Source organism: Neomonachus schauinslandi, chromosome 16 (genome assembly GCF_002201575.2).
Source record: "Neomonachus schauinslandi chromosome 16, ASM220157v2, whole genome shotgun sequence".
In the NCBI taxonomy this organism is placed as follows: domain Eukaryota; kingdom Metazoa; phylum Chordata; class Mammalia; order Carnivora; family Phocidae; genus Neomonachus; species Neomonachus schauinslandi.
Window position 1 is genome coordinate 32,411,966 of NC_058418.1, and position 25,472 is coordinate 32,437,437.

General features: G+C 42.6%; 1 protein-coding gene across 4 annotated transcripts in view; it reads left to right on the top strand.

Annotated features, from left to right (window-relative positions):
* Nucleotides 1–24,534, top strand: part of RSPRY1 (ring finger and SPRY domain containing 1) — a 42,491-nt gene extending 17,957 nt beyond the window's left edge. For 3 of the 4 annotated variants that reach the window (XM_044922162.1, XM_021705796.1, XM_021705797.1), the window contains exons 3-15: nt 897–949; nt 1,635–1,747; nt 2,801–2,927; nt 3,744–3,802; nt 5,724–5,790; nt 6,198–6,329; nt 7,803–7,918; nt 8,885–9,028; nt 10,803–10,914; nt 13,861–13,963; nt 14,298–14,450; nt 19,272–19,376; nt 23,069–24,534. In XM_044922162.1, the coding sequence (XP_044778097.1) occupies nt 897–949; nt 1,635–1,747; nt 2,801–2,927; nt 3,744–3,802; nt 5,724–5,790; nt 6,198–6,329; nt 7,803–7,918; nt 8,885–9,028; nt 10,803–10,914; nt 13,861–13,963; nt 14,298–14,450; nt 19,272–19,376; nt 23,069–23,165 (1,381 nt within the window). In that variant the 3' untranslated portion in view covers nt 23,166–24,534. Of the gene's footprint in view, nt 1–896; nt 950–1,634; nt 1,748–2,800; nt 2,928–3,743; nt 3,803–5,723; nt 5,791–6,197; nt 6,330–7,802; nt 7,919–8,884; nt 9,029–10,802; nt 10,915–13,860; nt 13,964–14,297; nt 14,640–19,271; nt 19,377–23,068 lie in introns of those variants that run through there. The other variant, XM_044922163.1, reaches the window with a different exon arrangement.
* Nucleotides 24,535–25,472: the final 938 nt, after the last annotated feature.

Genomic DNA, 25,472 nt, shown 5'->3' on the forward strand with positions numbered 1-25,472 from the left:
CCCAGGGTCCTTGGATGGAGTCCCACATCGGGCTCCCTGCTCAGCGGGAAGCCTACTTCTCCCTCTGCCTGCTGTTCCCCCTGCTTGTGCACTTGGCACGCACCCTCTCTGTCTGACAAATAAATAAAATCTTTTTTTAAAAACAGATAAATAATTTTTTACTTGAGAGAGAGAGAGCACAAGCTCGAGCAGGGGAAGGTGCAGAGGGAGAGGGAGAAGCAGGCTCCCCGCTCAGCCAGGAGTCCCAATGTGGGACTCGATCCCAGGACCCTGAGATCATGACCTGAGCCGAAGGCAGATGCTTAACCATCCGAGCCCCCCAGGTGCTCCCAGTGTCTAAAATATTAAGTAGCTCCTCGCTTAAGTTTGGTTTCTTTTTCTTCTAACACCCATTTTATGAAGTTCAAGCAAATAGTGGTATTTCCCAGAAGAACCCTTAAAAATGAAGATGTTTATGTAGGCCCTTGCTTCCATAAATCCTCTGTTGAGATTGTAATCTCCCTTCCTGGTGTTTCTTTGAGGTAAGTTGGAGGAAGATGATGTTGACTTCCCTGGCTCATCTCATTAGCATTGGGCCTCTAGAGGAAAGCTGAAAGTACCCTGGCCTCCAGTTTTAGCCCTGTGCTTTTACTTCAGGCCAGTGGTGGTCCTTTCCTATGCCCTCCCACCCATTTTATTTGTGAGCCATCACATACGGCGGCCTTGGGAATGAGCACATGTGGTGTGTGTTGGTCCTTACAGAGTGGAGCTGCAACTGTCTCTTCCATCTCTCTCTGTATCCATTCATGTTCATTTCTTCTTTCTCTCTCTCCTGCCACACTTTCAGTTTGAGTTTTTATTTGGGATTGTCATTTCTTAGTTCTTCAAGTTTGATGTCTTGACTATTTGTTTTTCAGTGATCAGGAACCTCCCTATTCAATGATTACATTGCACGAAATGGCAGAAACAGGTATTCTTTTCTTAAAGTTTTCTTAAAATACTTTCTAATGAATTAATGATTATGAAGAAATGTGGCCACATTTTTAAAAAATAAGATTCCAAAAGTACTTAACACACGTGACCATGAAAAAAGCCATTAGTGTATGGAAATTTTCCTGTATAGGGGTAATAATAACCACTGTATACTGCATCCTGAATATATAGCTGCACCTCTCAGTGTTGGTTTTATTTCACCAAAATTATTAAAAGAAAAATTTTGTTGGGATTTGATAGATCTTTGACCATAGCCCTTCCAGAATGGGGAGGAATTTTTTGTCCCTCAGTTTCCTAAGTGTCATTCTAAAAGTAGAGCCAACCGCTTCAGATACTTAATCTTCTCAGTAAATTCCTATGTCATAAATAAGACACTGAAACTATTTTCATTATGATTTGAGAACCCAGGACCATAGCTTCAATTTTCTCCAAATGAAGATGACTCCAAATCACCAGGCTCCTATAAATTAAGAATCTTTGGTTCTACCATGATGACTACAATTAATGACTACATCCATGCCAATGTTAGCTGCTTAAAAGCTATAGGATAAAAGCCAAAAGTGTTTCTATTTTATTGTGAAGTCACCTTGTGTTATAAGTTCTGTATTTTTACATTTTTAAAATAGTGGCTCCACCATATAATCTTCTTGGTTTGCTCTTAGATGAAGGATGGTTGGACGTTGTCCAGTCTTTAATTAGAGTTATTCCATTGGAAGATCCACTGGGACCAGCTGTTATAACATTGTTACTAGATGAATGTCCATTGCCCACTAAAGTAAGTTAATACTTGTCTTTTATGAAACTGTCACGTATGCTTAAACAGAGGACGAACGACCACAAAGAACTTTTGATGTAATGCATTTCCTCTTTATACATTTGGGGTCTGTTTCATTCAATATTGACTTCATTACGTAAACTTGTCTTTTAATACTAATGAAGTGCTACATCCTCTATCAGTAACTTACTATAAAGCTTGAGTTTAAAATGTTAAAAATGAAAGCATTTAGATCTGAAATGGCAATCTGTATTTGAAATTGAAATAGAATGTTCAGTTGCTGAGCTGATTTTCTTACCTTCTGCTAAAGAGTTTTCTCCTTACAAAAGGTTTTCTTTAATGTTTTCTATTAAGAGAAAAAACTTATACTGAAAGCACCTGCAAATCTTAAACATATTAAAGATTGGCATAATCTTGATTTTCCCTTATATAGAACAAAAGCATCAAACTTTCATTGCTTTAGTCCGTATGTTCTATGGACTACTTTTTTTTCAAATTTTGGATGCTGGCATCTTTCATTTGTTTAAGCCTCAGATATTTGGGCACAACATGGAAAAACATTATGGATAGAAGAGAAAAAACCTTTGGCCTAGTCACTGATGAACTGACCTTTGCCTGAGCTTATAAGAGGTTTCTGTTACAATTTGCCTCAAAAACCCTGGTGAGATTTGCTCTTGCTTGATTTAAAAAAAAAGAAAAAAATTGTAAGTCACTTTTTACTTCAACATCACTAAGGCCCTGTTGTTATCAGTCATTTTGGCATTTGGGTGGATTTAGTCTCTTTAATGATTCAAGAGTATATTGCATATTTTTGATACAACTGGTACATTTTGAATGAAGGGGAATCTAACAATTCATGTAAGAAAACTTCCAGGTTGATCAGTTAACATTTCCCATCAATAATGACATCATTGGGTGCATTATATCATGTCTTTATGTTCGTTCTGAGTTAATTTAATGGCTGGCGATAGCTTTCGTCTCAAATAATTCCCTTGGGGGAAAAAAGCCTAAGTAATATACTTATCAAATCCACTTGTACATTTTTGTTTTTAGGATGCACTCCAGAAATTGACTGAAATTCTCAATTTAAATGGAGAAGTAGCTTGCCAGGACTCAGGTCATCCTGCCAAACACAGGAACACATCTGCAGTCCTAGGCTGCTTGGCCGAGAAACTAGCAGGTAACTTTGGGAATCTCTACCAAGAAAGATCTTCAGTTGTTTGACATAAAGGTTGCACTGCAGGTCTTTATTCAAACCTGCTGTCCCAGAAAGGAGTATCTGCCCTGCAACTACCACCACCAGGGGGAAAAAAAAAAAAATTGAGGGACAAGGACCAACTGCAAAAAAATTACTCAAAGGCCAAAGAGATGAATGCAATCTAATTTAGCTTTGAGGATTTTCAGAGAGACATTTAAAAGAAAAGGTTTTACTTATTTGCTTTAAAATTAAGAATAAAAGGCTAAATTCAGTATAATAAAGATTATATAGGTATATATGCATATACTAGATAATATACATGTATACAGTTTATAAAGTTTAGCCAGATAATGGAGACATACTAAGTCAGGGAAGAGGAAAAGGAACTTTAAATTGGAGCAGTTCCTGAGAAGAGAAGCAGATATTTAACTTGTTTATGAACATTACCCACTTTAGGCAAGTTAACATCCAAATCCAGGAGAATAGCTCAGCCAGTTATTAGATCATGTATGGTGGAAGAAACAACGTATTCAAAATCAGGACACCTGGGTGCTGGGTCCAGTTCTGCCATGTGCGCCCCAAGTACACCGGAATGAGTCACTTCACTGTGGGCTCAGTTGCTTGGCTGTGAAATGGGAACAGTGCTATTCCCTGCCTCAGAGCAGGAGGCTTAAATAAGACAGTGTGCATGAGAGTACCTTGTCAAAGAGTTCAGAAAGCAATTTTACGGTTAATAGCTACTGATGAAAAAGAATACGGCCCATTTCATGATATCTCATGTTTGTTGTGTTTGTCCAGGTCCCGCAAGTATAGGCTTACTTAGCCCAGGAATACTGGAATATTTGCTACAGTGTCTGGTAAGTAAGGCATCAAAGCCAGTTATTCTTAGTCATCTACAACTGTGCATTTTTCTAAAATTACCAGTGTAACCACTGGCACAGAGAATGGAATCAGTTATAAATTTTATTTGCAGGTGTTTCCTGAGTGTTTATTCCCTCCTATATTAAAAAAAAAAAAATGAGGGTCGGATAGGAATTCATTATAAGCAAAAGCAGCCAAGTTGGTCTGGTTTTAAATTTAGTCATAAGATAGCTGCTATGATTGGCTTTTGTGTGTGTGTCCTTAGAGTCTGCCAAATGGTAGTAGGGACCTCCACAGTGGAAACAAAATTACATGGCATTCCAAGCCAGAAAACTGTCAGGTCAGATTGCCAGTGTATATAAATCTCTACTCCTTCCCTCCCTCCCTGGCCACTGCTCTTATAACTGTTGCCATAGAGTATTAGATCTATTGTCTGTGAAGCTGTGGTTTGCCGAGGTGGTGCTGTCAGATCGCTCACAGGGCTGGACTGCAGACTTGACTGGTCTGTATTTGTAAAAGTTATTTTTGCAGGCTTAGTGAGCACTAGCCTTCTTCAAAATCTGAAAGACCTTATTTTTCAGTACCTATATCATATGTACTTAAAACACACACCACGATGCTAAGCAAGCACTGTGGGGATACAAAAGTGGTATAACAGTCCTTTGCCCTCAAGAAGCTTCCTGATTAACTGAGGGATCAAAACTACCCAGGCAAGACATTTAGCCTCCATTTTAAGACAGGATGTGATTAAGGGCAAAATCACTAAGTGCCATAAGAGTTCTGAGAGAGGGTGATGGGGAGGGGTGGAAGATAGGGGTGGTGAGAACTAAGAGAGCTGTGGGAGACAGGCTTCCTCATGAACCTGGGCCCTCAGCTGGGTCACATCATAAGTTAGTATTTATCCATGCACCCTGGAGGGAAAAATGGGTTTCTTGGCTAAAGCCATCACCAGCAGAAGCCCAGAAATAGGAATGGCCATGCTCCTGGCATATTACAGAGAACTGTCTGAACAGGAGACAGTGTTCAAAGACAGGAGGACGGGCCTGGACAGCCTGGTGGGGAGGGCTCAGGGCCTGCAAAACCAGACAGAGGGATTGAAAGCAGGTATGACAAAAAGCAGAGTGCTGAACAGGCTTTGCTACAGGGCAGGCTGGTGGTTATGAGCTTTGCAGAACCTTTGAGCCCCAGGGAAGTGAGCAGGAATCATCTGATGTTCTAGAGTTCCTTTGCAGACTCCTAATGGAGCTGTGGGGAAGGATGGCTATGAGAAGGTGTGATGTTAAGCAGGAAGACCTTTCTTTAAATGGGAACACCTGTGATGGGAAGCTAACTGTAACTATATAAACTGTATATATATATATACTTATGTGTATATATATATAACTTTTATATATATATATATATATATACACATACAGGAAGAGCGCTCTCCCACCCACCGTTAGCATTTGTGCAATTCCTTTCAGAGAACAGATTGAAAACTAAGCCATTAGTTGTTCATTTCAACATTTAGCATTTTGGAACTTGGTAATGATGAATCGTTCCTTTAAGGACTCTGAATAAAAGTCACTCTTAGCTCCTATTCTAGGTTTCTGTTTGGCTTGCTTCAATGAATGTAAGAATCAGCATGGTTTTATTTCACAAAGCCCTAATACAAATGTTACTAAGTAGAATAACATAGTGCTTTTAACAAAGTACTTTTGAACTGCATACCTATCATGAGACTCTATCTTGGTTCCTCATTACTAACAATATTGGCAAACAGAGAATTGAGGACTTAAATGAGTAAAACTTTTCTGACTGCTCCCAACCAATCTAGCACATATTGGATACGAAGAGGAAATTGCTAACTTAACCGCCTCTGCAGGGGAATGATGTTTCTGCCTTTTTGTTTTTTTATCTTTTGTTGTCTTTCAGAAGTTACAGTCCCACCCCACAGTCATGCTTTTTGCACTTATCGCACTGGAAAAGTTTGCACAGACAAGTAGGTATAGTGACTTCTTGCACTAATGATCTTCCGTATCGGTTGTTAAAAATCTTATTTTTCTTACTTACTGGATGAGCTTATGCTTTGAGCCCCATCAAACATGCACATGTTCTGTTTTTCTCTGGGTAGATGCCTCAAGGCCAATAAGATGTAACAGGGACAGAAGCCAAGAGTCTTCCCACCTAAGAATCAAAACTTGTGACCACAGTTACTCACTTTTTATAGCTAAAAAGTTAGCGATGAGATTGCTACTTCCCAGAAAATAGTTGAGGCTCTTGGCTAGGTCATTATTCTAGTTTCTACGTTTTCTGATTGCCTCTCCTCACTCCTTCCTACCCCTTACCTGCCCCGCAAATCATCCTACTTTTTCATGGTTGATTCAGTGTGTCCGTCTTCCCAAACAGGTGAAAATAAATTGACTATCTCTGAATCCAGTATTAGTGACCGACTCATCACATTGGAGTCCTGGGCTGATGATCCTGATTATCTGAAGCGTCAAGTCGGTTTCTGCGCCCAGTGGAGCTTAGACAATCTCTGTAAGTAGGCGTTGTGCTTTATTAAAATGCCTGCTTCCATATCCAAACCCGTTTCTTATATAGGATCACTGTTCTTCATTTTGTAATAGTGAGTGTGACATTCTCCTTGAAAGGGCCTATACTGTAGGTTGGCCGTATTGTAGCAGAAAAGTATTCTAGGAACCCTCCAAACAAGAAGTATATGGCATACTTCTTTTTTTTTTTTTAAGATTTTATTTATTTATTTTTTAAGATTTTATTTATTTGACAGAGAGAGACACAGCGAGAGAGGGAACATAAGCAGGGGAAGTGGGAGAGGGAGAAGCAGGCTTCCCACTGAGCCACCCAGGCGCCCCTATATGGTATACTTCTAATTTCAGCACTCTCCTGTTCAAAAACTTTCACTGGTCCCCTACTTCCTGCTGCATCTGGGCCGTTAATCAGATGGCAGTGTCCAATTAAGTCTTCCCTACACAAACTGTCTCCTCACTGTCCTACAAGCAGGCCCTAGTCATCCCGATCTCTCTAGGCTTTTTCCTCACTTGGAGTTCCCTCTCTTTACTCTTCTAATCCTAACATGGCTCTTCAAAACTCAAGACACGTCTGACCTACGCCAAGAGGGCTGCTCCTGGCTTTTCTTTTTCTCCTCCAAGGGCTGCTAGAACGAAAACCATCCTATTACTAAATCCTCACTCCCCCTCCATAGTTAGCATTGTGCTAAGGCATGGCTGGGTGTGTGTGCCCCCCTCCCACCGCAGCACTGTGGTGAGTTGCTTTGTGCACAGCCTGTGCGGTGCCAATGAAAGAATCATTCCGAGGGGCGCCTGGGGGGCTCAGCTGTTAAACATCTGCCTTCGGCTCAGGTCATGATCCCGGGGTCCTGGGATCGAGCCCCGCATCGGGCTCCCTGCTCGGCGGGAGGCCTGCTTCTCCCTCTTCCACTCCCCCTGCTTGTGTTCCCTCTCTCGCTGTGTCTCTGTCAAATAAATAAATAAATCTTTAAAAAAAAAAAGAAAGAAAAAGAATCATTCCAAAAAGGTATAATTTGGCTTTTATTGCATGCATGATAACAAATATAGGGAACAGGGCGCCTGGGTGGCTCAGATGGTTAAGCGTCTGCCTTCGGCTCGGGTCATGATCTCAGGGTCCTGGGATCGAGTCCCGCATTGGGCTCCCTGCTCCTTGGGAGCCTGCTTCTCCCTCTGCCTCTCTCTCTCTGTCTCTAATGAATAAATAAATAAAATCTTAAAAAAAAAAAAAACAAATATAGGGAACAGAAGCCTAAACCCAGCAGTGCCATCCCAGCTTGTCCCAGCTTTGGCTTGATTGATCTTCATATGGTCATGCAGCGGAAAGGCAAGGTTTTAAGTGTCCCTACCTATCCTGCCATTTCTGAGCACCCCCACATCTTAACCAGAATGGCAGCCAGCGAAGACACTAGCTTTTTTTCCACTACAGCCTGCCTTAGAGACATGACCACTTTTTCTTTTGCAGTTTTAAAAGACAGTAGGCAGCTGACCTATGAGAAAGTGGACCTGAATAGCATTAGGGCCATGCTGAATAGCAACGATGTCAGCGAGTACCTGAAGATCTCGCCTCATGGCTTGGAGGTAAAGCTTTCATGGACGGAACATGCGGGGGAAAAAATCTTGTTCTCATTTTCACACCCTGGTTCTGAACAAAGAGCCATTTCTTGCAGAATAGATGGAAGTGTCAGGTGTAGAATTTAGTGATTCATCACTTACATACGACACCAGTGCTCATCACAACCAGTGCCCTTCTTTAATCCCCATCACCCATTTAATCCATCCCCCCGCCCACCTCCCCTCTGGCCACCCTCGGTCTGTTCTCTATAGACAATTTGATTTAAATATGTCTGTTTTCAATCTCTGCCGCTTTATTCAGCTAAAGGCGCAAAGACTAGTGTTTTCTGAGAGAGGCCCTTCCTTTTTGAATCCCTGCATCACAGTTGTATTCTGGCTAGTGCTCCCCTCCTCCCTGGACGGTGGAAGTGTTGCTGATTTCGTGGTGCAGGTTGATGGAAGCTGCTGATGCACAGGAAGGCACCATCAGGCACCAGACACGTCAGGATGAAAGAGCTGTTTGAAGAATGGCTGCAGACAGCTCTTTGATCTTACGTTATTGCCAAATGCCTGCCATGGTTTTCTGCTTTCAATTATTTTTAGGTACCCCATCTCATACTGTTCAGTGTCCTCCTCTCTCTGCATCCTAACACATGCAGAATAAGGCCATGTTGATGCATTCGTAAAAGATTCTACCGGGAGGGTAAAGCTCTGTAAGTACTTCAAAAAAGAAGCCAGTAGCCCCCGTTAATGCTTACTGCAGCCATCTTTGAGGCCTTCCAACCCTGTTAGAACTCCCTAGGAATAAAACTATAAGAGAGAGCGTGCTTCTTTCTGTTTTGTACTTCGTATCACTGAGGATGCACAAAGAAGGAAATGACCGTCCACCAGAAGCTTTAATAAGGAAAAGGACATTCCACCTCTAGGCAGTCACTTAACTTCCATGGTCTTCAGGCATTGACGGTGGGCTGTCGCACGCTTTGGTTTTGCCAGGCTCGCTGTGATGCCTCCTCATTTGAAAGCGTGCGTTGCACCTTTTGCGTGGATGCCGGGGTGTGGTACTACGAAGTCACCGTGATCACTTCTGGTGTCATGCAGATCGGCTGGGCCACACGAGACAGCAAATTTCTCAATCACGTGAGTACTCTAGAGAACGGTGTAAATGGGGACAACAGCAGTTTTTTGGCGAGTGGGTGGAGGACGCAAATTTTCCAGATGGGTTTGCACAATGATCATTTCTCGGGATGAACCACATGCTGCCAGATCCGACACAAGGGTTTGCCAACCCGGTTCAGAAATAGGAAAACACAAGGGAAATCGCCCCTCGGTTTTTTTTTTCCCCTCGAGTTTTAAGTTTGCACCTAGAGGTTGGCTGTGTCCTTTGTCTTTGTAGGCCCTCCTCCGGTGCCAGCCACATCTCTGGCTCAGTTTTTATATTGTAACCCGTGATGACTTTTACCTTGCATTTAAGCTGTAAGAACTTTGTAGGAATTCTCTTCCTTTCATAAAATACTAAATGTTGGCTTGACTTCTTTTACTTGACTTTTACTTTGTAACTAGTAGGCACATTTGTTTTCAATATTTAGCATTTATCTTTTGTTATAGAAAGCAGTCATGTAAAGAGGGAAGACGATACCCACTAGAGGAAGCAGGATTCATCTACCACGACTTGAGTATCAGAGGCTGGGGTTCCTCCCTTTCCTATAGATGTTGATTTCTTGCCAATATATACCCTTCAGATGCCGGCCTGAACAGCTTTCTTGTGTTATTGCAGTTTTAAGCTGTTTGGAATTAATCCAGTTTTGATCTGGACTCTTATGGACATAGGAGTTTTACCCTTTGAACTGGGAAAACCCCTTGGATTATTTTGTTAATCTAAACAATAGTCTCCCATATGTAAGGTCCTAGGATAGGTTTTAGAAGTGAACCAAACTGAGCCTACCTGCCAGAAGCATAGTTTTGGAAGGGGCCCTTCCAGCGAGGCTGTATAGCATCTTGGAATTGTGCATAGCGTTTTGCCAAACTCCTTGCTGGAGAGACAACTGGAGGAAGGGGGCCAGTAGAGAGGTCAGATTCTTGTCCAGGATAGAAAACTAGACCTCAGACTGCTCTTGCTTTCATTGGGAACTTACCCTGATGAAGGGCCTCCTCTTTGACTGGGCCTTAATTAAAACCTGGAAGCGTGGGGCTTGATTGTGGCACCATGAAGTCAGAAGTACATGGGTCTGGAGAACAATGCCAATTAATAATTAATAAAATCTTTAAAAAAAAAAAGTACTTAAAATAATTTAAGATCCCATCCACTCTTTTAACAATAAAATAACTGTGAAATAATTAAAAGGCAGTAAATAATAAAAGCTGCCAAGGACCTATATGATGCTCCAGTTAAGCCCACCTCAGAATAACTATTAGCTGATCATCCACTCTAACCTTTCTCTTGCCTCCAGTTTTGAAATTTCTGAGCATGTGGTTGTTGTGAAGTCTACTACATGCAAGAAAGATGTTTGCCCAGCTACAATGAAGTGGAAAGCACACCAGTCTTGGAATCAGAAGATTCCAGCATCCAGACTTGACTTTCTGAGTAATGATTTGTCCTTGGCAACATGGTTGACCTCTCGGAGCCTTTATTTCCTCTTAAAGTGGGGTATAATGCCACCAGCCTCAGAGGGGTTAGTGAAGATTCAGTGAACTAACACATGTGCAACTTGGGAGGTATTTGGTGGTGAAGTCATGATCTAGTCACAGAGAACCAGGCCTTGAGGTCAGAATTTTGGTATCTTCCAAGAACCATAGGCTCCCTTCATCCAAAAAGCTTCGAATTCCAGCCACCAGGTTGATGGTTACGAAAGACACTTTTCCCAGAACATAGCAGGCAGAGCTTGCTAATCTTCTGGGCCCTGTCTCCCTCCAGGAAGGCTACGGCATTGGGGACGACGAATACTCCTGTGCGTACGATGGCTGCCGGCAGCTGATTTGGTACAATGCCAGAAGCAAGCCTCACCTACACCCGTGCTGGAGAGAAGGTATTCATTCCTCTCTATGAATTTATCAACTAAGTTAAGACATCTGGGTATGATGAGGCATCTATTATGTTAGGCCTTAAAATATTTTAATGGAAGAAGATTTAATGTGAAAAGGGATATGAACCTTTGTATTCCCTGTCATGGATGTGAACAGTATTCTCCTGATAAGTTCGCCGCTGGTGGGGCCCTTCCTTTAGCAAAATCATTTCGGACTATAAAATTCTTAATTTAGTGGGGGAAATGATAAGATTAATATGAATTCAGGGTGCCTGGGTGGCTCAGGTCATAATCCCAGGGTCCTGGGATCGAGCCCCACATTGAGCTCCCTGCTGAGCAGGGAGTCTGCTTTGCCCCCTGCCCCTCCCCCCTGCTTTGCTCTTTCTCTCTGTCTCGCTCACTCTCAAATAAATAAATAAAATCTTAAAAAAAGGGGGGTGCCTGGGTGGCTCAGATGGTTAAGCGTCTGCCTTCAGCTCAGTTCATGATCCCAGGGTCCTAGGATCAGGCCCTGCATTGGGCTCCCCGCTCGGTGCAGAGCCTGCTTCTCCCTCTCTCTCTGCCATTCCCTCCACTTGTGCTCTCTGGCTCTGTCTCTCTGGCAAATAAATAAATAAAATCTTAAAAGAAAAAAAAAGATAAATATGAATTCTAGTTTCCTTGAACTCACAACCCCGACAGCAAGAGTAGCAAGTTCCATTGACTGAGCCAGCCAGGCGCCCCTCTGGGTACATGTTTGAATCAGAGCATCCAGGGAGATACGCTGGGAGAACGCTGACATTGTAATGCCAGTAAAATGAGGATTTTTCAGAGACCACATGGGAATAGGCACTCTTCAGTGGTCACATTCTGGTCCCCTCTAGAGCAGCTTTTAAGGACCATTGGAGCACTTTCAGCCTCAAACACACCTGCCCAGCTTCCATTCTCCAGACATCAGGCTTGGAGTGATGCAGCAGGGGCACATGCTGCCAGGACTCTTAATCATGGCTCTAGGATTTTAGCAGGAATGTATCTTATCAACTTACCTTATGATCTCTTTTGCCCCATTCAGGTGTTCATTCTGTCCAAGGCCTTAGACCCAGGAAAATATTTATTAAGGAAAGATTCAAGCAGCAAAGTTACAGCCATGCAATCTAAAGGGTTAGATTATTGAGTGTTTTACCCCGAACTAAATACAGAGAAAACAGGTGTTTTCCCCCTCCTCCCCGCTATGGCCCCACTGCACTGGAGGATGGTATTCTTGGAGGGCCTTCTGGTGGCCCCACTTCATTCTGAAGATGTAGAGCCATATGGTAGGGGATGGAGCCTCTGGAAAGATTTTACTCCCGGCTTTGAACAGTATAGGGGAGAGAACCCAGCTCCTTCTCCAAGCATCTGTCTTTTGGTTTCCTGCCCTGATCAGCATTATAGATGTCAACTGAATTTTCAGGCATGCTAAGAGAACAGGAATCTGACCACTCCTGTGAGGGGATGGCTCCACTTAATTAGCTCCATTGATAGTGTGGGAAAAGAGGAAACCTGAGAAGCCTATATAAGCCCTCCTCTTAACAGCTGGCGGGTTCTTAAGGGAACACAAAGCCTCTCCGTTTAGCAGACTGTAAGATGGAGGCACTGTCCGAAAGACTGCCTCATTTGGGGTTTTAATAATTTTTATATTTATTTATTTATGTATGTATGTATGTATGTATGTATGAATGAATGACAGAATGAGAGACAGAGAGCATGAGAGGGAGGAGGGTCAGAGGGAGAAGCAGACTCCCTGCCAAGCAGGGAGCCCGATGCGGGACTCGATCCCGGGACTCCAGGATCATGACCTGAGCCGAAGGCAGTCGCTTAACACTGAGCCACCCAGGCGCCCCTGGGGTTTTAATAATTTTTAAAAGGATTACTGAAGTAATATGTTTAGCATAAAAATTTGGAAAATAGGGGGGGAAAGCAAAATGAAAATCCCTCGTAATTTTTTTTAAACACTTAAAATTTGGTGTATGTATTTTTTGCTCTTGTTCTATTCATATGCTTTGAACAGCTTTGCAGGTTATTAAATAACATTATTTTTAAAGATTTTATTTATTTGAGAGAGAGAGAGAGTGAAGAGAGCACAAGCAAGGGAAGCGGCAGAGGGAGAGGGAGAAGCAGGCTCCCCGCTGAGCAGGGAGCCCAATGCGGGGCTTGATCCCAGGACCCTGGGATCGTGACCTGAGCCAAAGGCAAATGCTTAACTGACTGAGCCACCCAGGTGCCCCAAAATAATGTTATTTTTAATGGCTTTTTCAATAGCCCATTTTATCATTAAACTCTATCAACCAATGCCCCAAGAGATTGGAGAGTGATGCTGTGATTTTTAAAATTATGATTTAAAAAAATATTATAAACCATTCTGGTTTTCTCAGGATAAACCCCTCGAAGGGAAACTTCTCTAGCCTGGGGGATACAGGACTTCACAGCTTTTGCCATCTATTGGCAGATTCTCCTCCACCAGCTTTGAGTATCCATATTCCTTGTCGCCACTGTATAATTTCATGTGCTTATCTTTGACAGTTTAAAAGGCAAAAACTTTGAGTGAAGATGAATGTTTGTTTTTTTAACATGTTTTTGGGCAGTTGTTATCTCCGAGAGTTGAAACTCACCAGAGAGGCAAGGTAGCACAGGATTTTGACCTTGCCATATTTCACTGATCCCAAAATGCCATTTTTCCACATTTTAACATCTTCAAAATTGGGATGCAGTTTATAACTGATGGCTTGTCATAGATTAATTGGCAGCATTTTCTTCTTATTGGTACATCAAAATATTAGGTCAGCTGCAAAAGAAGCAAGGAAGATGAATGTGTTAATACATAGCTACAGACGCAGATTTAATACAGTGATGTATTTAACCCTTGAGACACTGAGCAAAACCCTGGCAGTAGTACATACCCTTACCCTAACAATGTTCCACTTTATCCTCTAGGAGACACAGTAGGATTTCTGTTAGACTTGAATGAAAAGCAAATGATCTTCTTTTTAAATGGCAACCAGCTGCCTCCTGAGAAGCAAGTCTTTTCATCTACTGTGTAAGTAGCTTTCCTCAGTCAAAAATTTGAGTAGATTCATGTAGTTCACTTTTCTCCAGAAAAAGACTTTGTCCATTTATGTGGTCAGTTGTGATGAGAAGTCATTTTATTTCGAGTCACTGGGGGCCCATCTGATCATACCTACAACTGTCCTGAAGTTTGATATAGGAAGATGAGGGCAGGATATTGTCAGGGTCACAGTCCTGTCTAGGTTAGTGAACAGAATCTGTCACCCTTTCTGCTAGGGTACAACATCTCAAAGCCACTTTGTGTATATGAGCTTTATTTTGTTTTCATGAATTCTCTTGACCTCTGTCCTCATTTTTATTTGTAGATCTGGATTTTTTGCTGCAGCTAGTTTCATGTCGTATCAACAATGTGAGTTCAATTTTGGAGCAAAACCATTCAAATATCCACCATCTATGAAATTTAGCACTTTTAATGACTATGCCTTCCTCACAGCTGAAGAGAAAATCATTTTGCCAAGGTAAGGAATCTGCTTAGGCTGTCTGCAGACTTTCACATGCATCTCATGAGAAGCTGAAATAGCAGTTCCTTGAGAGATTTTTTCAGCTTTTTATAAATAATTTTGAAAACCTGAGTAAAATGGATGACCTCCTAGGAAATAAAAATTACTCAAAGAGATCTCAGAAGAGATAAAACAAACCAGTTATTATAACAAAATTAATTGAAACAAAGTAAGAGGTAAGTCCCCCAAAAACACCAGATCCAGGTGGTTTCACAGGAGATTTCCACCAAATTTTTAAGTAACAGACAACTTCATTACTATTTAAGATGTTACAGAACCCTCAGGGTGCCTGGGTGGCTCAGTTGGTGAAGCGTCTGTCTTAGCTCAGGTCATGATCCAGGGTCCTGGGATCAAGCCCCGCATCTCGGGCTCCCTGCTCAGTGGGGAGTCTGTTTCTCCCTCTCACGCTCTGTGCTCGTTCTCTCTCAATAAATTTTTTAAAAAATGTTACATAATCAGTTGCTCCTCACAATCCCGGAACAGCAGCTCTTTAATAAATGTCCCCATGCTTTAATAAAACCACCTTTTCGCACCAAAAAAAAAAGTTACAGAACCCAGAAAGAAATCATTCCAAATAATTTTTATGAGCTAAATAACATCGGTATAAAAACCAGACAATATAACACATGCACATACATGAAGAAGCCCCTCAAACTAACTCTACCTGAATGTCAATGAAAAGTCCTAAATATTAGGAAATCAAGTACATCTTGTAACAGATGTGCTTTGAACTTCGGGATTTAATGAAACATATTTCTTGTTGGGTTTAGCTACTTGGCAAAGATGCCAACACTGTTCTGCAGCCCTTAGGACAATGAATGCCATCTTGGATAAAATTTCACAGCCCTTCTTGCCAAAAATTGTGATCGGCCTTAATTATCTCCTTGGATGAATTACCTGCTTTCCTCCCTTACGAGATGAACGTGATCTGTTCCTTAAGCTGGGAAAGACTCCAGCTGCTTCCTGGTAATGACCTCAACTTGAAGCTTTTTTCACGATATGAGCCAAAAGTTATCATTTTTTAACAGACAGCTTGCTGGGCCTGTGTGAGGAAGGGCATTCCTGCTATTCATGCCACACGGGTTATATCAATGACAGAGATTCTCCCAGCACTCAAGGAGACCACACTGGCCATGCTGTAGCCAGGGTTGGGCCGTCATGCCCCTGAAGGTATCTGTAACACAATGTTGTAATCCTCGCTCTTGTCTGAAAAAGCAGGTCTGTGAACAGCCCTTCTGGGCTGTGCTTCACCTTGGACTCGGTGTCTCAAGGCTGAAAAGCAGCTCAGCAGTTTCCAGATGAACCAGAAAATGTCACTTGGTGACCCAGCAGCTTTGCCTGCTACAGCAGAAGCTCCGTAATATAGCAGGAACAGAAGGGCCACTTACATACCGGCTCAGGGACCTGAGGGTCATTCCTAGAACTTCCCTTCAACTTGTCTTGGTGCCTGACAGAGATTCTGAACTTTAAATTCCTCTTGGTGATCGTCTGAAGTAATACCTCGCTTGTTTGGCGTACCTCGTTCCTTTATTGCTTGGCCTGTCATCTTGGATGTCGCCCAGCAAGCGGCCTGCCTTGTGACGTACACCTTGAAAGGGGAGGGCAGGCCCCAGGAGTTCCGCTGGAGGCCGGCCTCCGCTCGCACTGCTCCAGCATTTAGGGAACCGCCCCTGCAGAATTAAACTTGGCAAAAGTCAGATGGCAATAGGTGTCACCTGTTAAAGTCTCCGAATTTTATGGGCAGCTTCTGCGTAGTCCCTTAGTTCCCTGTCAGCCTGGCCCCCGCCGCAGCCTGCCCCGATGAGAGCAGAGTTACAGGCCAGGGCAGGCTTACACTGCACCAGCTCTGACCGCAACCCCGGCTCGGGAGTCGGAGGCTGATCCAGGCCGCAGAAACCTCCTGCTGCTACCTTGCACCCTTTAACCTTCCAGTTGCACCTCGATGCAGGTTGTGACATTAGGTGTGTATGTGCCTGAGACCGTTTTCTATGCCATTAATATTTTCAGCCTGTGTTCCAAAAGCTTCTATGCAGCTTGTATTTGTTTACTCATATATTCCTTTCTGGCCTCATGGTAGGTCATGGCCCTGTGACTATCTGGGATCTCGTAAATTGTTCTATATTGTATAGACTCTCTAATTCTTCTCATTCATTCATTCTTTTTTCCCTTTCTTAACCTTTTTATTATGAGAAACTTCAAATACACACAAAAGAAAACAAGAACAGTACAGTGAAGCACCATATCTCCACCTCTCAGCAACAGTGGCCAGGATTATAGAACTGCAGGCTTCCTTCATCTGTTAATAACTCCATTATCATTCCAGGTTCCCTGGCCAGAATCCCAGAGTATCTTTGACACCTTACTTTCTGCTCTTCCTACATCCTATCCCTCAGCACGCCCTGGGAGCTGTGCCTTCAGAATACATCTCAAATCCAACTACCACTTATCACCCTCACTGCTGCCACCATCATCCCAAGCTGCCATCATTTCCCACCTGGATTATTTTCACCCTGCTCCTTAGTTGGTTTCCTGTTCCTACCTGGACCCCCTTCAGTCTATTCAACACAGCTTCCAGAATGATTTTGTTACGGCTTTAATCAGATCATGCCCTTCCCTGCTCGAAAGACTCTAGTGGCTTCTCATTTCACTTAAGGTGAAAGCTTAAATCCTTACAGTGACCTAGTAGGCTGTACACGATTTGTCCTCTCCTCTCCTTTATTACTTCTCTGATTTTATCTCCTACCCTCTCCCATTTCTTCATGCTCCTTATTCAGCCACCTTGGCCTCCTTGCTGCTCCTGAAACATACCAGATTATAGCCTCAGGGCCGTTGCACTTGCTATTCTTGCTACTAGAATGGGCCAGTGTGTGTTTTCCAAGGCCACCCAGCAATTAGCTCCATTCTGATGCTGTCTTCCCATGATCCCCTCATCATCTTTGATTAATTTGCTAAGAGTGGCTCAAAGAACTTAGGAAAATAGTTTACTTACTAGTTTACAATAAAAGGATATAATACAGGAACAGATGGAAGCGGTGCAGAGGGCAAGGCATGTGGGAAGGGGCAAGGAGCCTCCATGCTCTGTGAATGCGCCACTCTCCCGAAACCTCCACATGTTCACCAACCCTGAAGATTTTCAAGCCCTCTCCTTTTGGGTTTTTATGGTGGCTTCATTATGAAGGCGTGATTGATGAGAACATTGGTCATTAGTGATTGAACTCAATCTCCAGCCCCTCTGCCCTCCTGGGAGGTGGGGGGAGGAGTGAAAGTTCCAACCCACTAATTACAAGGTTGGTCCCCCTGACAACCAGCCCAAAACTTAGGTTAACTAGGGGCTTTTTAAAAGTTGTCTAATTAACATAACAAAAGACCTGTATTACTCTCATCTCTTAGGAAATTTCCAGGGTTTTAGGACCTCTGTGCCAGGAACCCAGATGAAGACCAAATATATATTTATTATAAATCACAATATCACAGATGGTATCTCCAGATATCCACAAGTCTCATTCCCTCACACCCTTCAGGTCAAATGTCACCTTCCGTGGCTGCCATATTTTAAATGGTATCTCCCTGCTTCTCACGTACATACTACCTTATCCTCCTCCCTGCTTTCGTTTTCTTCATACTGCTCTTAAAATTCTATATATTTTACTTTTTCACCTAGTTTCTTTCTAGTCTCCCTTCACTAGAGTGTAAGCTCTCTGAAGGAGGGGGATATGTTTTTACTCCTCTCTTCACTGCTGAATCTCCAGGCTTTGGCCCAAGGTGAACAGAGTGAATGTTTCATTTCTCTTGCCCAGCGTCAGGGTTGCACCTTCAACAAAGCAGTTCTGCCTGTCTGCTTTTCTATTTCAAACGGAGTCAGAGTGTGATGCAAGGGTTCTAACCTGAGGTGTGTGGGCATCCAGAAGAGTCTGTGCTGGACAATCATAAATACCTTGAAATTGTTTTGTTTTGGGTTTTTTTGGTTTTTTTTTTTAAGATTTTATTTATCTGACAGAGAGATAGAAGAGCACAAGCAGAGGGAGTGGCAGAGGGAGAGGGAGAAGCAGGCTCTGCACTGAGCAGGGAACCCGATGCGGGACTCGATCCCAGGACCCTGAGATCATGACCTGAGCCGAAGGCAGACGCTTAACCATCTGAGCCACCCAGGCGCCCTTGTTTTGGTTTTATATTTAAGATTTATTTATTTGTCAGAGAGAGAGCACAAGCAGGGGGAGCGGCAGGCAGAGGGAGAAGCAGGCTCCCTGCTGAGCAAGGAGCCTGATGTGTGGCTGGGATCATGACCTGAGCCAAAGGCAGATGCTTAACCGACTGAGCCACCCAGGCATCCCAACACATTGAAATTGTATAAGAACTTGTGTGTGTGCATTTTTCTTGGGTAAGTCTCCTGCTGCTTTTCATCAAACTCTCAGAGCTGTAGGACTTAAAAGTGAAAATTTGCTGGTAAAATAAAGCTAGTAGTAGCCTGAGAACCAAAAGATTTGAATTTGGTTCCTGAATCTGTTTACCATGTGTGTGACCTTATGCAGTTCATTTCCATGAATTATGCCTTTGTCTGTAAAATGGGAATGACCATGCCTCCGTCATTCTCTACCATAGAAAATCACTCACTATAAGGTTGAAATGAGATGCATGTGAGAACCTTACTGAACAGAACTTAAGGAATACATCGTATACTTCACATGGACAGAGTATTTTCAAAGCATTTAATATGCATCACTGCTAATAGGCCCATTTATTTATTGACCAAATAAGTTTCAAACTACACTTTCTACTCAGGCACAGGCGCCTTGCTCTGTTGAAGCAAGTCAGTATCCGGGAAAACTGCTGCTCCCTGTGTTGTGACGAAGTAGCAGACACACAACTGAAGCCATGTGGACACAGGTAAGAGGGTTTGGTCATTTCTTTTGTGTATTACATTAGGCAAAATTTCATCCTGTTCTATAATTGCTTTTATAGTTGTCGGGGAGGAAGGAATTCTGCTCTGTTCAGGATTCCTCTAGCTGGAGTCAGAATTAAATTTGTATGATACAGATTAACAGGAGAAAATCACATTTAGTTTCGTACATATGGGGAATCCACACAGACACGAAATTCCGAAGACAGTCAGGCAAAAGGAGCTATGTATGTCTGCATAAGCTAAGGAAAGGGTAGGGGTGGGGGTAAAAAGGGGAGGAAAGCCACTAGCAGGAAGGTGAGGGGATGTTTGAAAAACAAAGGTTGCCCAGTTATGCAGATGAAGTTTCTTAGTGGTAAGAGGTCCTCTATTTAAATTCTTTTTAGGCAGTTGCAGGGAGGTCAGAGTCTCTTCTTGAGTCTTTTGGACCTTGATAGTTTTCAGCTCAAAGTAATCTGCATGTCATCATGGCCCATCCTGGGGCTGCCTGCCCTTGGACCCTACACAGTGTTTCTAGTTCCACAGCTGTTCACTAAAGTTTATTATATACAAAGTGGGCTGAATGAGAAATTAGTTTGCCAGGGAGTGCATGACTGTCTTCCAGAAAGTACCTGAAGTAGAAGAAGCTGCTTAATGGAAGGCCTCTTTTTGTTTTTTTTTAAGATTTATTTATTTGACAGAGAGAGAGACAGCAAGAGAGGGAACACAAGCAGGGGGAGTGGGAGAGGGAGAAGCAGGCTTTCCGCCGAGCAGGGAGCCCGATGCGGGGCTCGATCCCAGGACCCTGGGATTATGACCTGAGCCGAAGGCAGACGCTTAATGACTGAGCCACCCAGGCGCCCCTGTTTTTATTTTGTTTACTCAGTACTGTATTTTAGTATAGTTTTCACCTCACAAAGTGTAAACGTTTTAATACTATTTACGAGCCTCTTGGGAAATCCCTTTTAGTTTTTAGGGCCTCCTCGTTTACTTACTGTTTACCCTCCTAACCGTTGAGAAGGTAGTGCCTCCCTCCCGTCTAACCAAGTTTCAGTTGTATGAGATGAATCAGAGGGCAGCCTGGATCCTATAGAAGAGTGTCTAAACATCAGCGAGAGCAACAAGTACAAATGCCCCCCAGAAGGCCTCCCAGCCAAGGTTGGAAACGGAAAAAGGAGCCAGGCGGTGTGCTGGCCCTGACCTGGCCCAGGCATGTGTGCTGACTGTGGAGGAGCAGTACCCAGGCTGATGTTCCAGGCCAGCTCCCTGTAACTCACCATATCCCATACTCTGCCCTTCTCGTCCCCCTCTCCCTGCCCCCCCCGCCCTGCTTTTACTTTTGATAGAGCTTTAGCCACCAGGTCTCCTGGGGGTCCAGAGCCTGGAGTGATGGACCCGAGTTTGTCACCTCCAGGTGTGGCTCAGCCTGGGCCCTTCACTCTACCTTGCTGACTTTTGCAATGGGTTGTTAGCTAATTGGCTGTTAAGGGAAGTACAAGCAGTGGATCTCCTTTCACCCTTCGCAGTACCAGTTTCTCTTCTGAAAGAAAGGCACAGCGACTCCAGCTGTGGCTGTTCCTTGGTATCAGTTCTGCAGCCCGAATTCTCAGTTTGAGCACCTTTGAAGGTTTTAGTTATTAGAGCCTCACAGGCAGATGCAAAGTTTAAAGGATGGATATGTCAACACCCTTTTTGATCTTTGTCTCTGGGAGGTTGTTAAGATCCCAAAGAATAGTATCTGGTCTTATTCATCTTTGAGCTCTCTGGCCATTCTCAGTGGTTTTGCACACAATAAGCGCTCAGGAATGGGGGCTGAAATCTAAAAACTTAGAACCAGGTATCTTAAGTATGAGCAGTCCCCATAATAGATATATACAAGACAGGATTGGAAGAGGAAATTAAAGAGTTGTAAGAAAATTTAAGGGGCACCTGAGTGGCTCAGATGGTTAAGCGTCTGCTCAGCTCAGGCATGATCTCAGGGTCCTGGCATCGAGCCCCGTATCAGGCTCCTGGCTCAGCAAGGAGTCTGTTTATCCCTCTCCCTCTGCCTCTCTCCCCAGCTCATATTCCCCACCCCCCCCCCCCCCCCCCCGGTCACATGAATAATTTTTTTTTTTAATTTAAAAAATGGCAAAAAAAAAATTTAGCTCAACTTTCAGGAGCAACAATTTTAAAGTGGGGGAGAAAGGAAATTAAAGTGAATGACTTGATCTGACCCTGGGAAGATATGGACAATCTAAGCATTCCTATTACCATAGAAGAAACTGAGATGATTATCCAAGCTACATTTGTACCCACACTGCTCTCCACCCCACCCTCAGGCAAAAATACTAAGCCCAGATGGTTTCACAAATGAATTCTTTCAAACTTTCAGGGAATAGATTCTATATAAACTCCAGACCAGGGGAGCCTGGCTGGCTCAGTCGGTGGAGCATGCAAATCTTGATCTTGGGGTTATGAGTTTGAGTCCCCTGTTGGGTGTAGAGATTACTTAAATGAGTAAATAAAAACTACCAAAAAAAAAAAGGCTATTTAAGAATACGTACCAAGAAATATGTGGTGCCTGTAAGAAGAAAACTTGTAAACTACTAAAGAATGCAATACGAGACTTGAATAAATGGGTCTGTTCTTAGAAGACTTCTCAGCATTGTAAAGGTGACAATTTTCCCTAAACCCTAATTTTAATTTGGGTCAACCTTTTTTTTCCCCCCTAGAAATAGAAATGCTAATTTAAAAGTTTATGTGATGTAAGGCAAGAAAATTCTGAAAGAGTTATGGAGGGCACCCACCTACCACATCTTAAGATATATTAAAATAAATGCTTATGGGGCACCTGGGTGGCTCAGTTGGTTGAGCGTCTGCCTTCGGCTCAGGTCATGATCCCAGGGTCCTGGGATTGAGTCCCACATCGGGCTCCCTGCTCTGCGGGAGGCCTGCTTCTCCCTCTCCCTCTGCCTAACACTCCCCCTGCTTGTGCTCTCTCTCTCTTTCTCTCTCAAATAAATAAGTAAAATCATTAAAAAAATAATAATAAAGTAAAATAAAGGCTTATAGTTTGCTCCCAGTATATGAAAAGAATGACAGAACAGTGGAACAGAATAGAAACCCAGAAATGGAACTAATTACATACAATGAAAATTTAACATATAAAGGCCTTGTGTCAATTCTGCAGTGCAAGATGGACTGTTTGATATTGGGATAAATGGCTAGCTGTCTGGGAAAATATCATGTGTCTCTACCCACATATCCACATCTATAAGTTTTTGCTGTGTACATACAGACTTTCCAGAAGAATGTACTTGAACTTATTCCTCAAAAGAGGAAGATGGGAGGGGGGGATCAGAAATGGGAGGAGACTCATTGTTGGTTTATATATTTAGTTCATTTTTTTTTTTTTAAGATTTTATTTATTTGACAGAGAGAGACACAGCAAGAGAGGGAACACAAGCAGGCGGAGTGGGAGAGGGAGAAGCAGGCTTCCCGCTGAGCAGGGAGCCCAATGTGGGGCTCCATCCCAGGACCCTAGGATCATGACCCAAGCCAAAGGCAGACGCTTAACGCCCCTATTTAGTTTTTTAACCATGTGTAATGATTACCCTTTCACTGAACGAACTTGTTAATATTTCAGATTGAGTCGGCACATTGTCGGTTTGCCCTTTGGAAGCACTAACCTAACCAGCGCTTGTATCTTTCTCCTCAGTGACCTGTGCATGGATTGTGCCTTGCAACTGGAGACCTGCCCGTTGTGTCGTAAAGAAATAGTGTCTAGAGTCAGACAGATTTCTCATATTTCATGACACACGTGAAGAGGCATCATGGACTTATTTCTACTCAATTCCAGCCAATGTTGAAGAGAAAAACAAAGAAAAAAAAAATCAGTTGTGCGCACATTGATACTTATAGCCATGGCCAGATTTTATGCTAAAAATGGTAGTTTGTCAAAGACAAAATTCTCTTAGAATCTAACCCAACTTGCCAGCCCTGAGAAATTCCTTTTAAGGCCAAGGAAAGCTGAATGCTAACAGCTAGGCCTGTGGTCCTTCCATGAAAAACCATAGGAGACCATGCCCTCCCGAGTGCTGAAACCACACCGGAATTCTCCATGTTGGGTGTATTTGATTGTTTAACAGGATGTTTTGTCTCATTCTAAAGTTTTTATTTGGGGCAGAAGTCGTTATGGAGAAGTAAATAACAGCATTTCTGGGTTAAGCATAACTCCCCGTTGGTCAGAGAGACAGTGGTGTGATAAGCGTGGATATTGCACTGCAAGACTTGAATCTATAAACTAGAACCACACAGGTCAATGCTACAAGGAACATGGAGGGCCTGAAAGAAGGTGCACAGACTGTGGAAAAAAAACCCAATTTTTTATATTTCCGTGATTCCAAAGAACATTGTAGTTTTTTTTTAACTGCAGAAAACTGGTGGTATTTTCACATTCATGGTGTTTCTATCCAGTTTCAGTACCCGCATTTTCTGAGGAAAAAATGTTTTAACAATGCAGGAGGAATTCTTAAATTAATTGCAATGTTAGACTGGAGAAAATTTGGTATTTAGGGTATTTTTAAGGTACCATCAAATCAGGTTTTTTGTTTTTTGTTAAAAATTTTTTTTAATCAGTATTGTTTTTGGAAGTAATATACTTTGAAACTCTTGAACTAACAGTCTCAAAAACTCTTAGAAGACAGTCTGAGAGCGCGTATTCCTATTGTTTTAAATAAATACATGTTTTTGAATAGTAAATTCAATCATGGATTGTTGCCTATGTCTTCATCAAAAGTGTTAATCCCTCTCAGGGTCTCTGGTGAAGACCTTCAAGAGTTTGGTTTTTTCTCCCAGAAAATTGGAAGGTAGAATTGTAAATTCATAGAACTTATTTTATAATGGTGTACCTCAGCAGCTGCCTTTCAATTTATGCCAAGTCCTTACTGAGTTTATACTTGAATAGTAAATATGTCTTCTGAGTTTTACAGTGTCTTAAACTCAATGCACATTTTTTTTTCTTCCTTTCCCACCCTTTCTTGTTTGTAATTCATTAAACTGTCCTATTACAGAGCTGATTTCCTTCCTGGCTGTACTTGTTGGGGTGCTGGATTTTTTTCCATGTCTTTAGCCTTCCGTAAATTCAAATATATATATAAATATATATATGTTCTCTTCTTTAGCTTGTGGTGAATACAGTAATTTGCATTGAAGAAATAAAACATTTGTTGCCTTTTTGACTAAGATTTCACAACTTTCATTGGTGCCTACTGCTAAGGTTCTAAGACCTCATCCTCTCAGTTTTAAGGGCTACTTTCCAGGGTAGGAGAGAGTCACATAAAAAGAATTAAGAAGCAAGGGTAATCATTTGCTCATCCCGCAGATCTTTATTGAGCACCTAATATGTTCTGGGCACTGTGCCTACATGGTATACAAAACAGATCTGTGCATGGAGCTTACATCTGATAGTGGGTAGAAGACAATAAGTTTCTGTTTATTTTAATAAATTGTTAGTGCCTTAAAAGAAAAGATTAAGGTACTATGAGAGAGAACGAGGGGCACTTAATTTAGATGAGTGGAAGTGATGAAGGAGCAGAAGGCTAGCTGAGGACAAAGCAGAAGCTGACACCCTACACCCCCATCCCCCATGTGGTATATGTGACATTCCTCAGGCACTCCTGGCTGCCCTAAAGGAAAAACAAATGGTTAACTGATAGAGATCACAGTCTTGCAGAACAGGAGTCTCCCTCAGTTTACGAATGTCCTAGTGATTTACAAGGAAGAAGCTTTCTTACCAATAGCTTAACTTCCAGAGACCCATAACTCGGTTCCTGAAGCCCTAACATCACCTTCCCCTCCATAAAATTAAGGGAGGCTGAGACAGAAGGAAATGTAAATAAAATTGAATTTCTTCTAAACCTAAAGCCCATTGACAAGTACGCGTGATAGGAGGAATGTAACATTCCTCCAGGAAACTCCCAACTGTCTTCACGTTGGTACCTTATTAGAGGGAAAAACAGCCTTGGCTTGACAATAGCCAGGTCTCCATTATCCTGAGACTCTTCTTTAGCATATGACAGCCCTTCTGAACACCCGCTTTGTCCTCAACTCCCCAGCTTCCA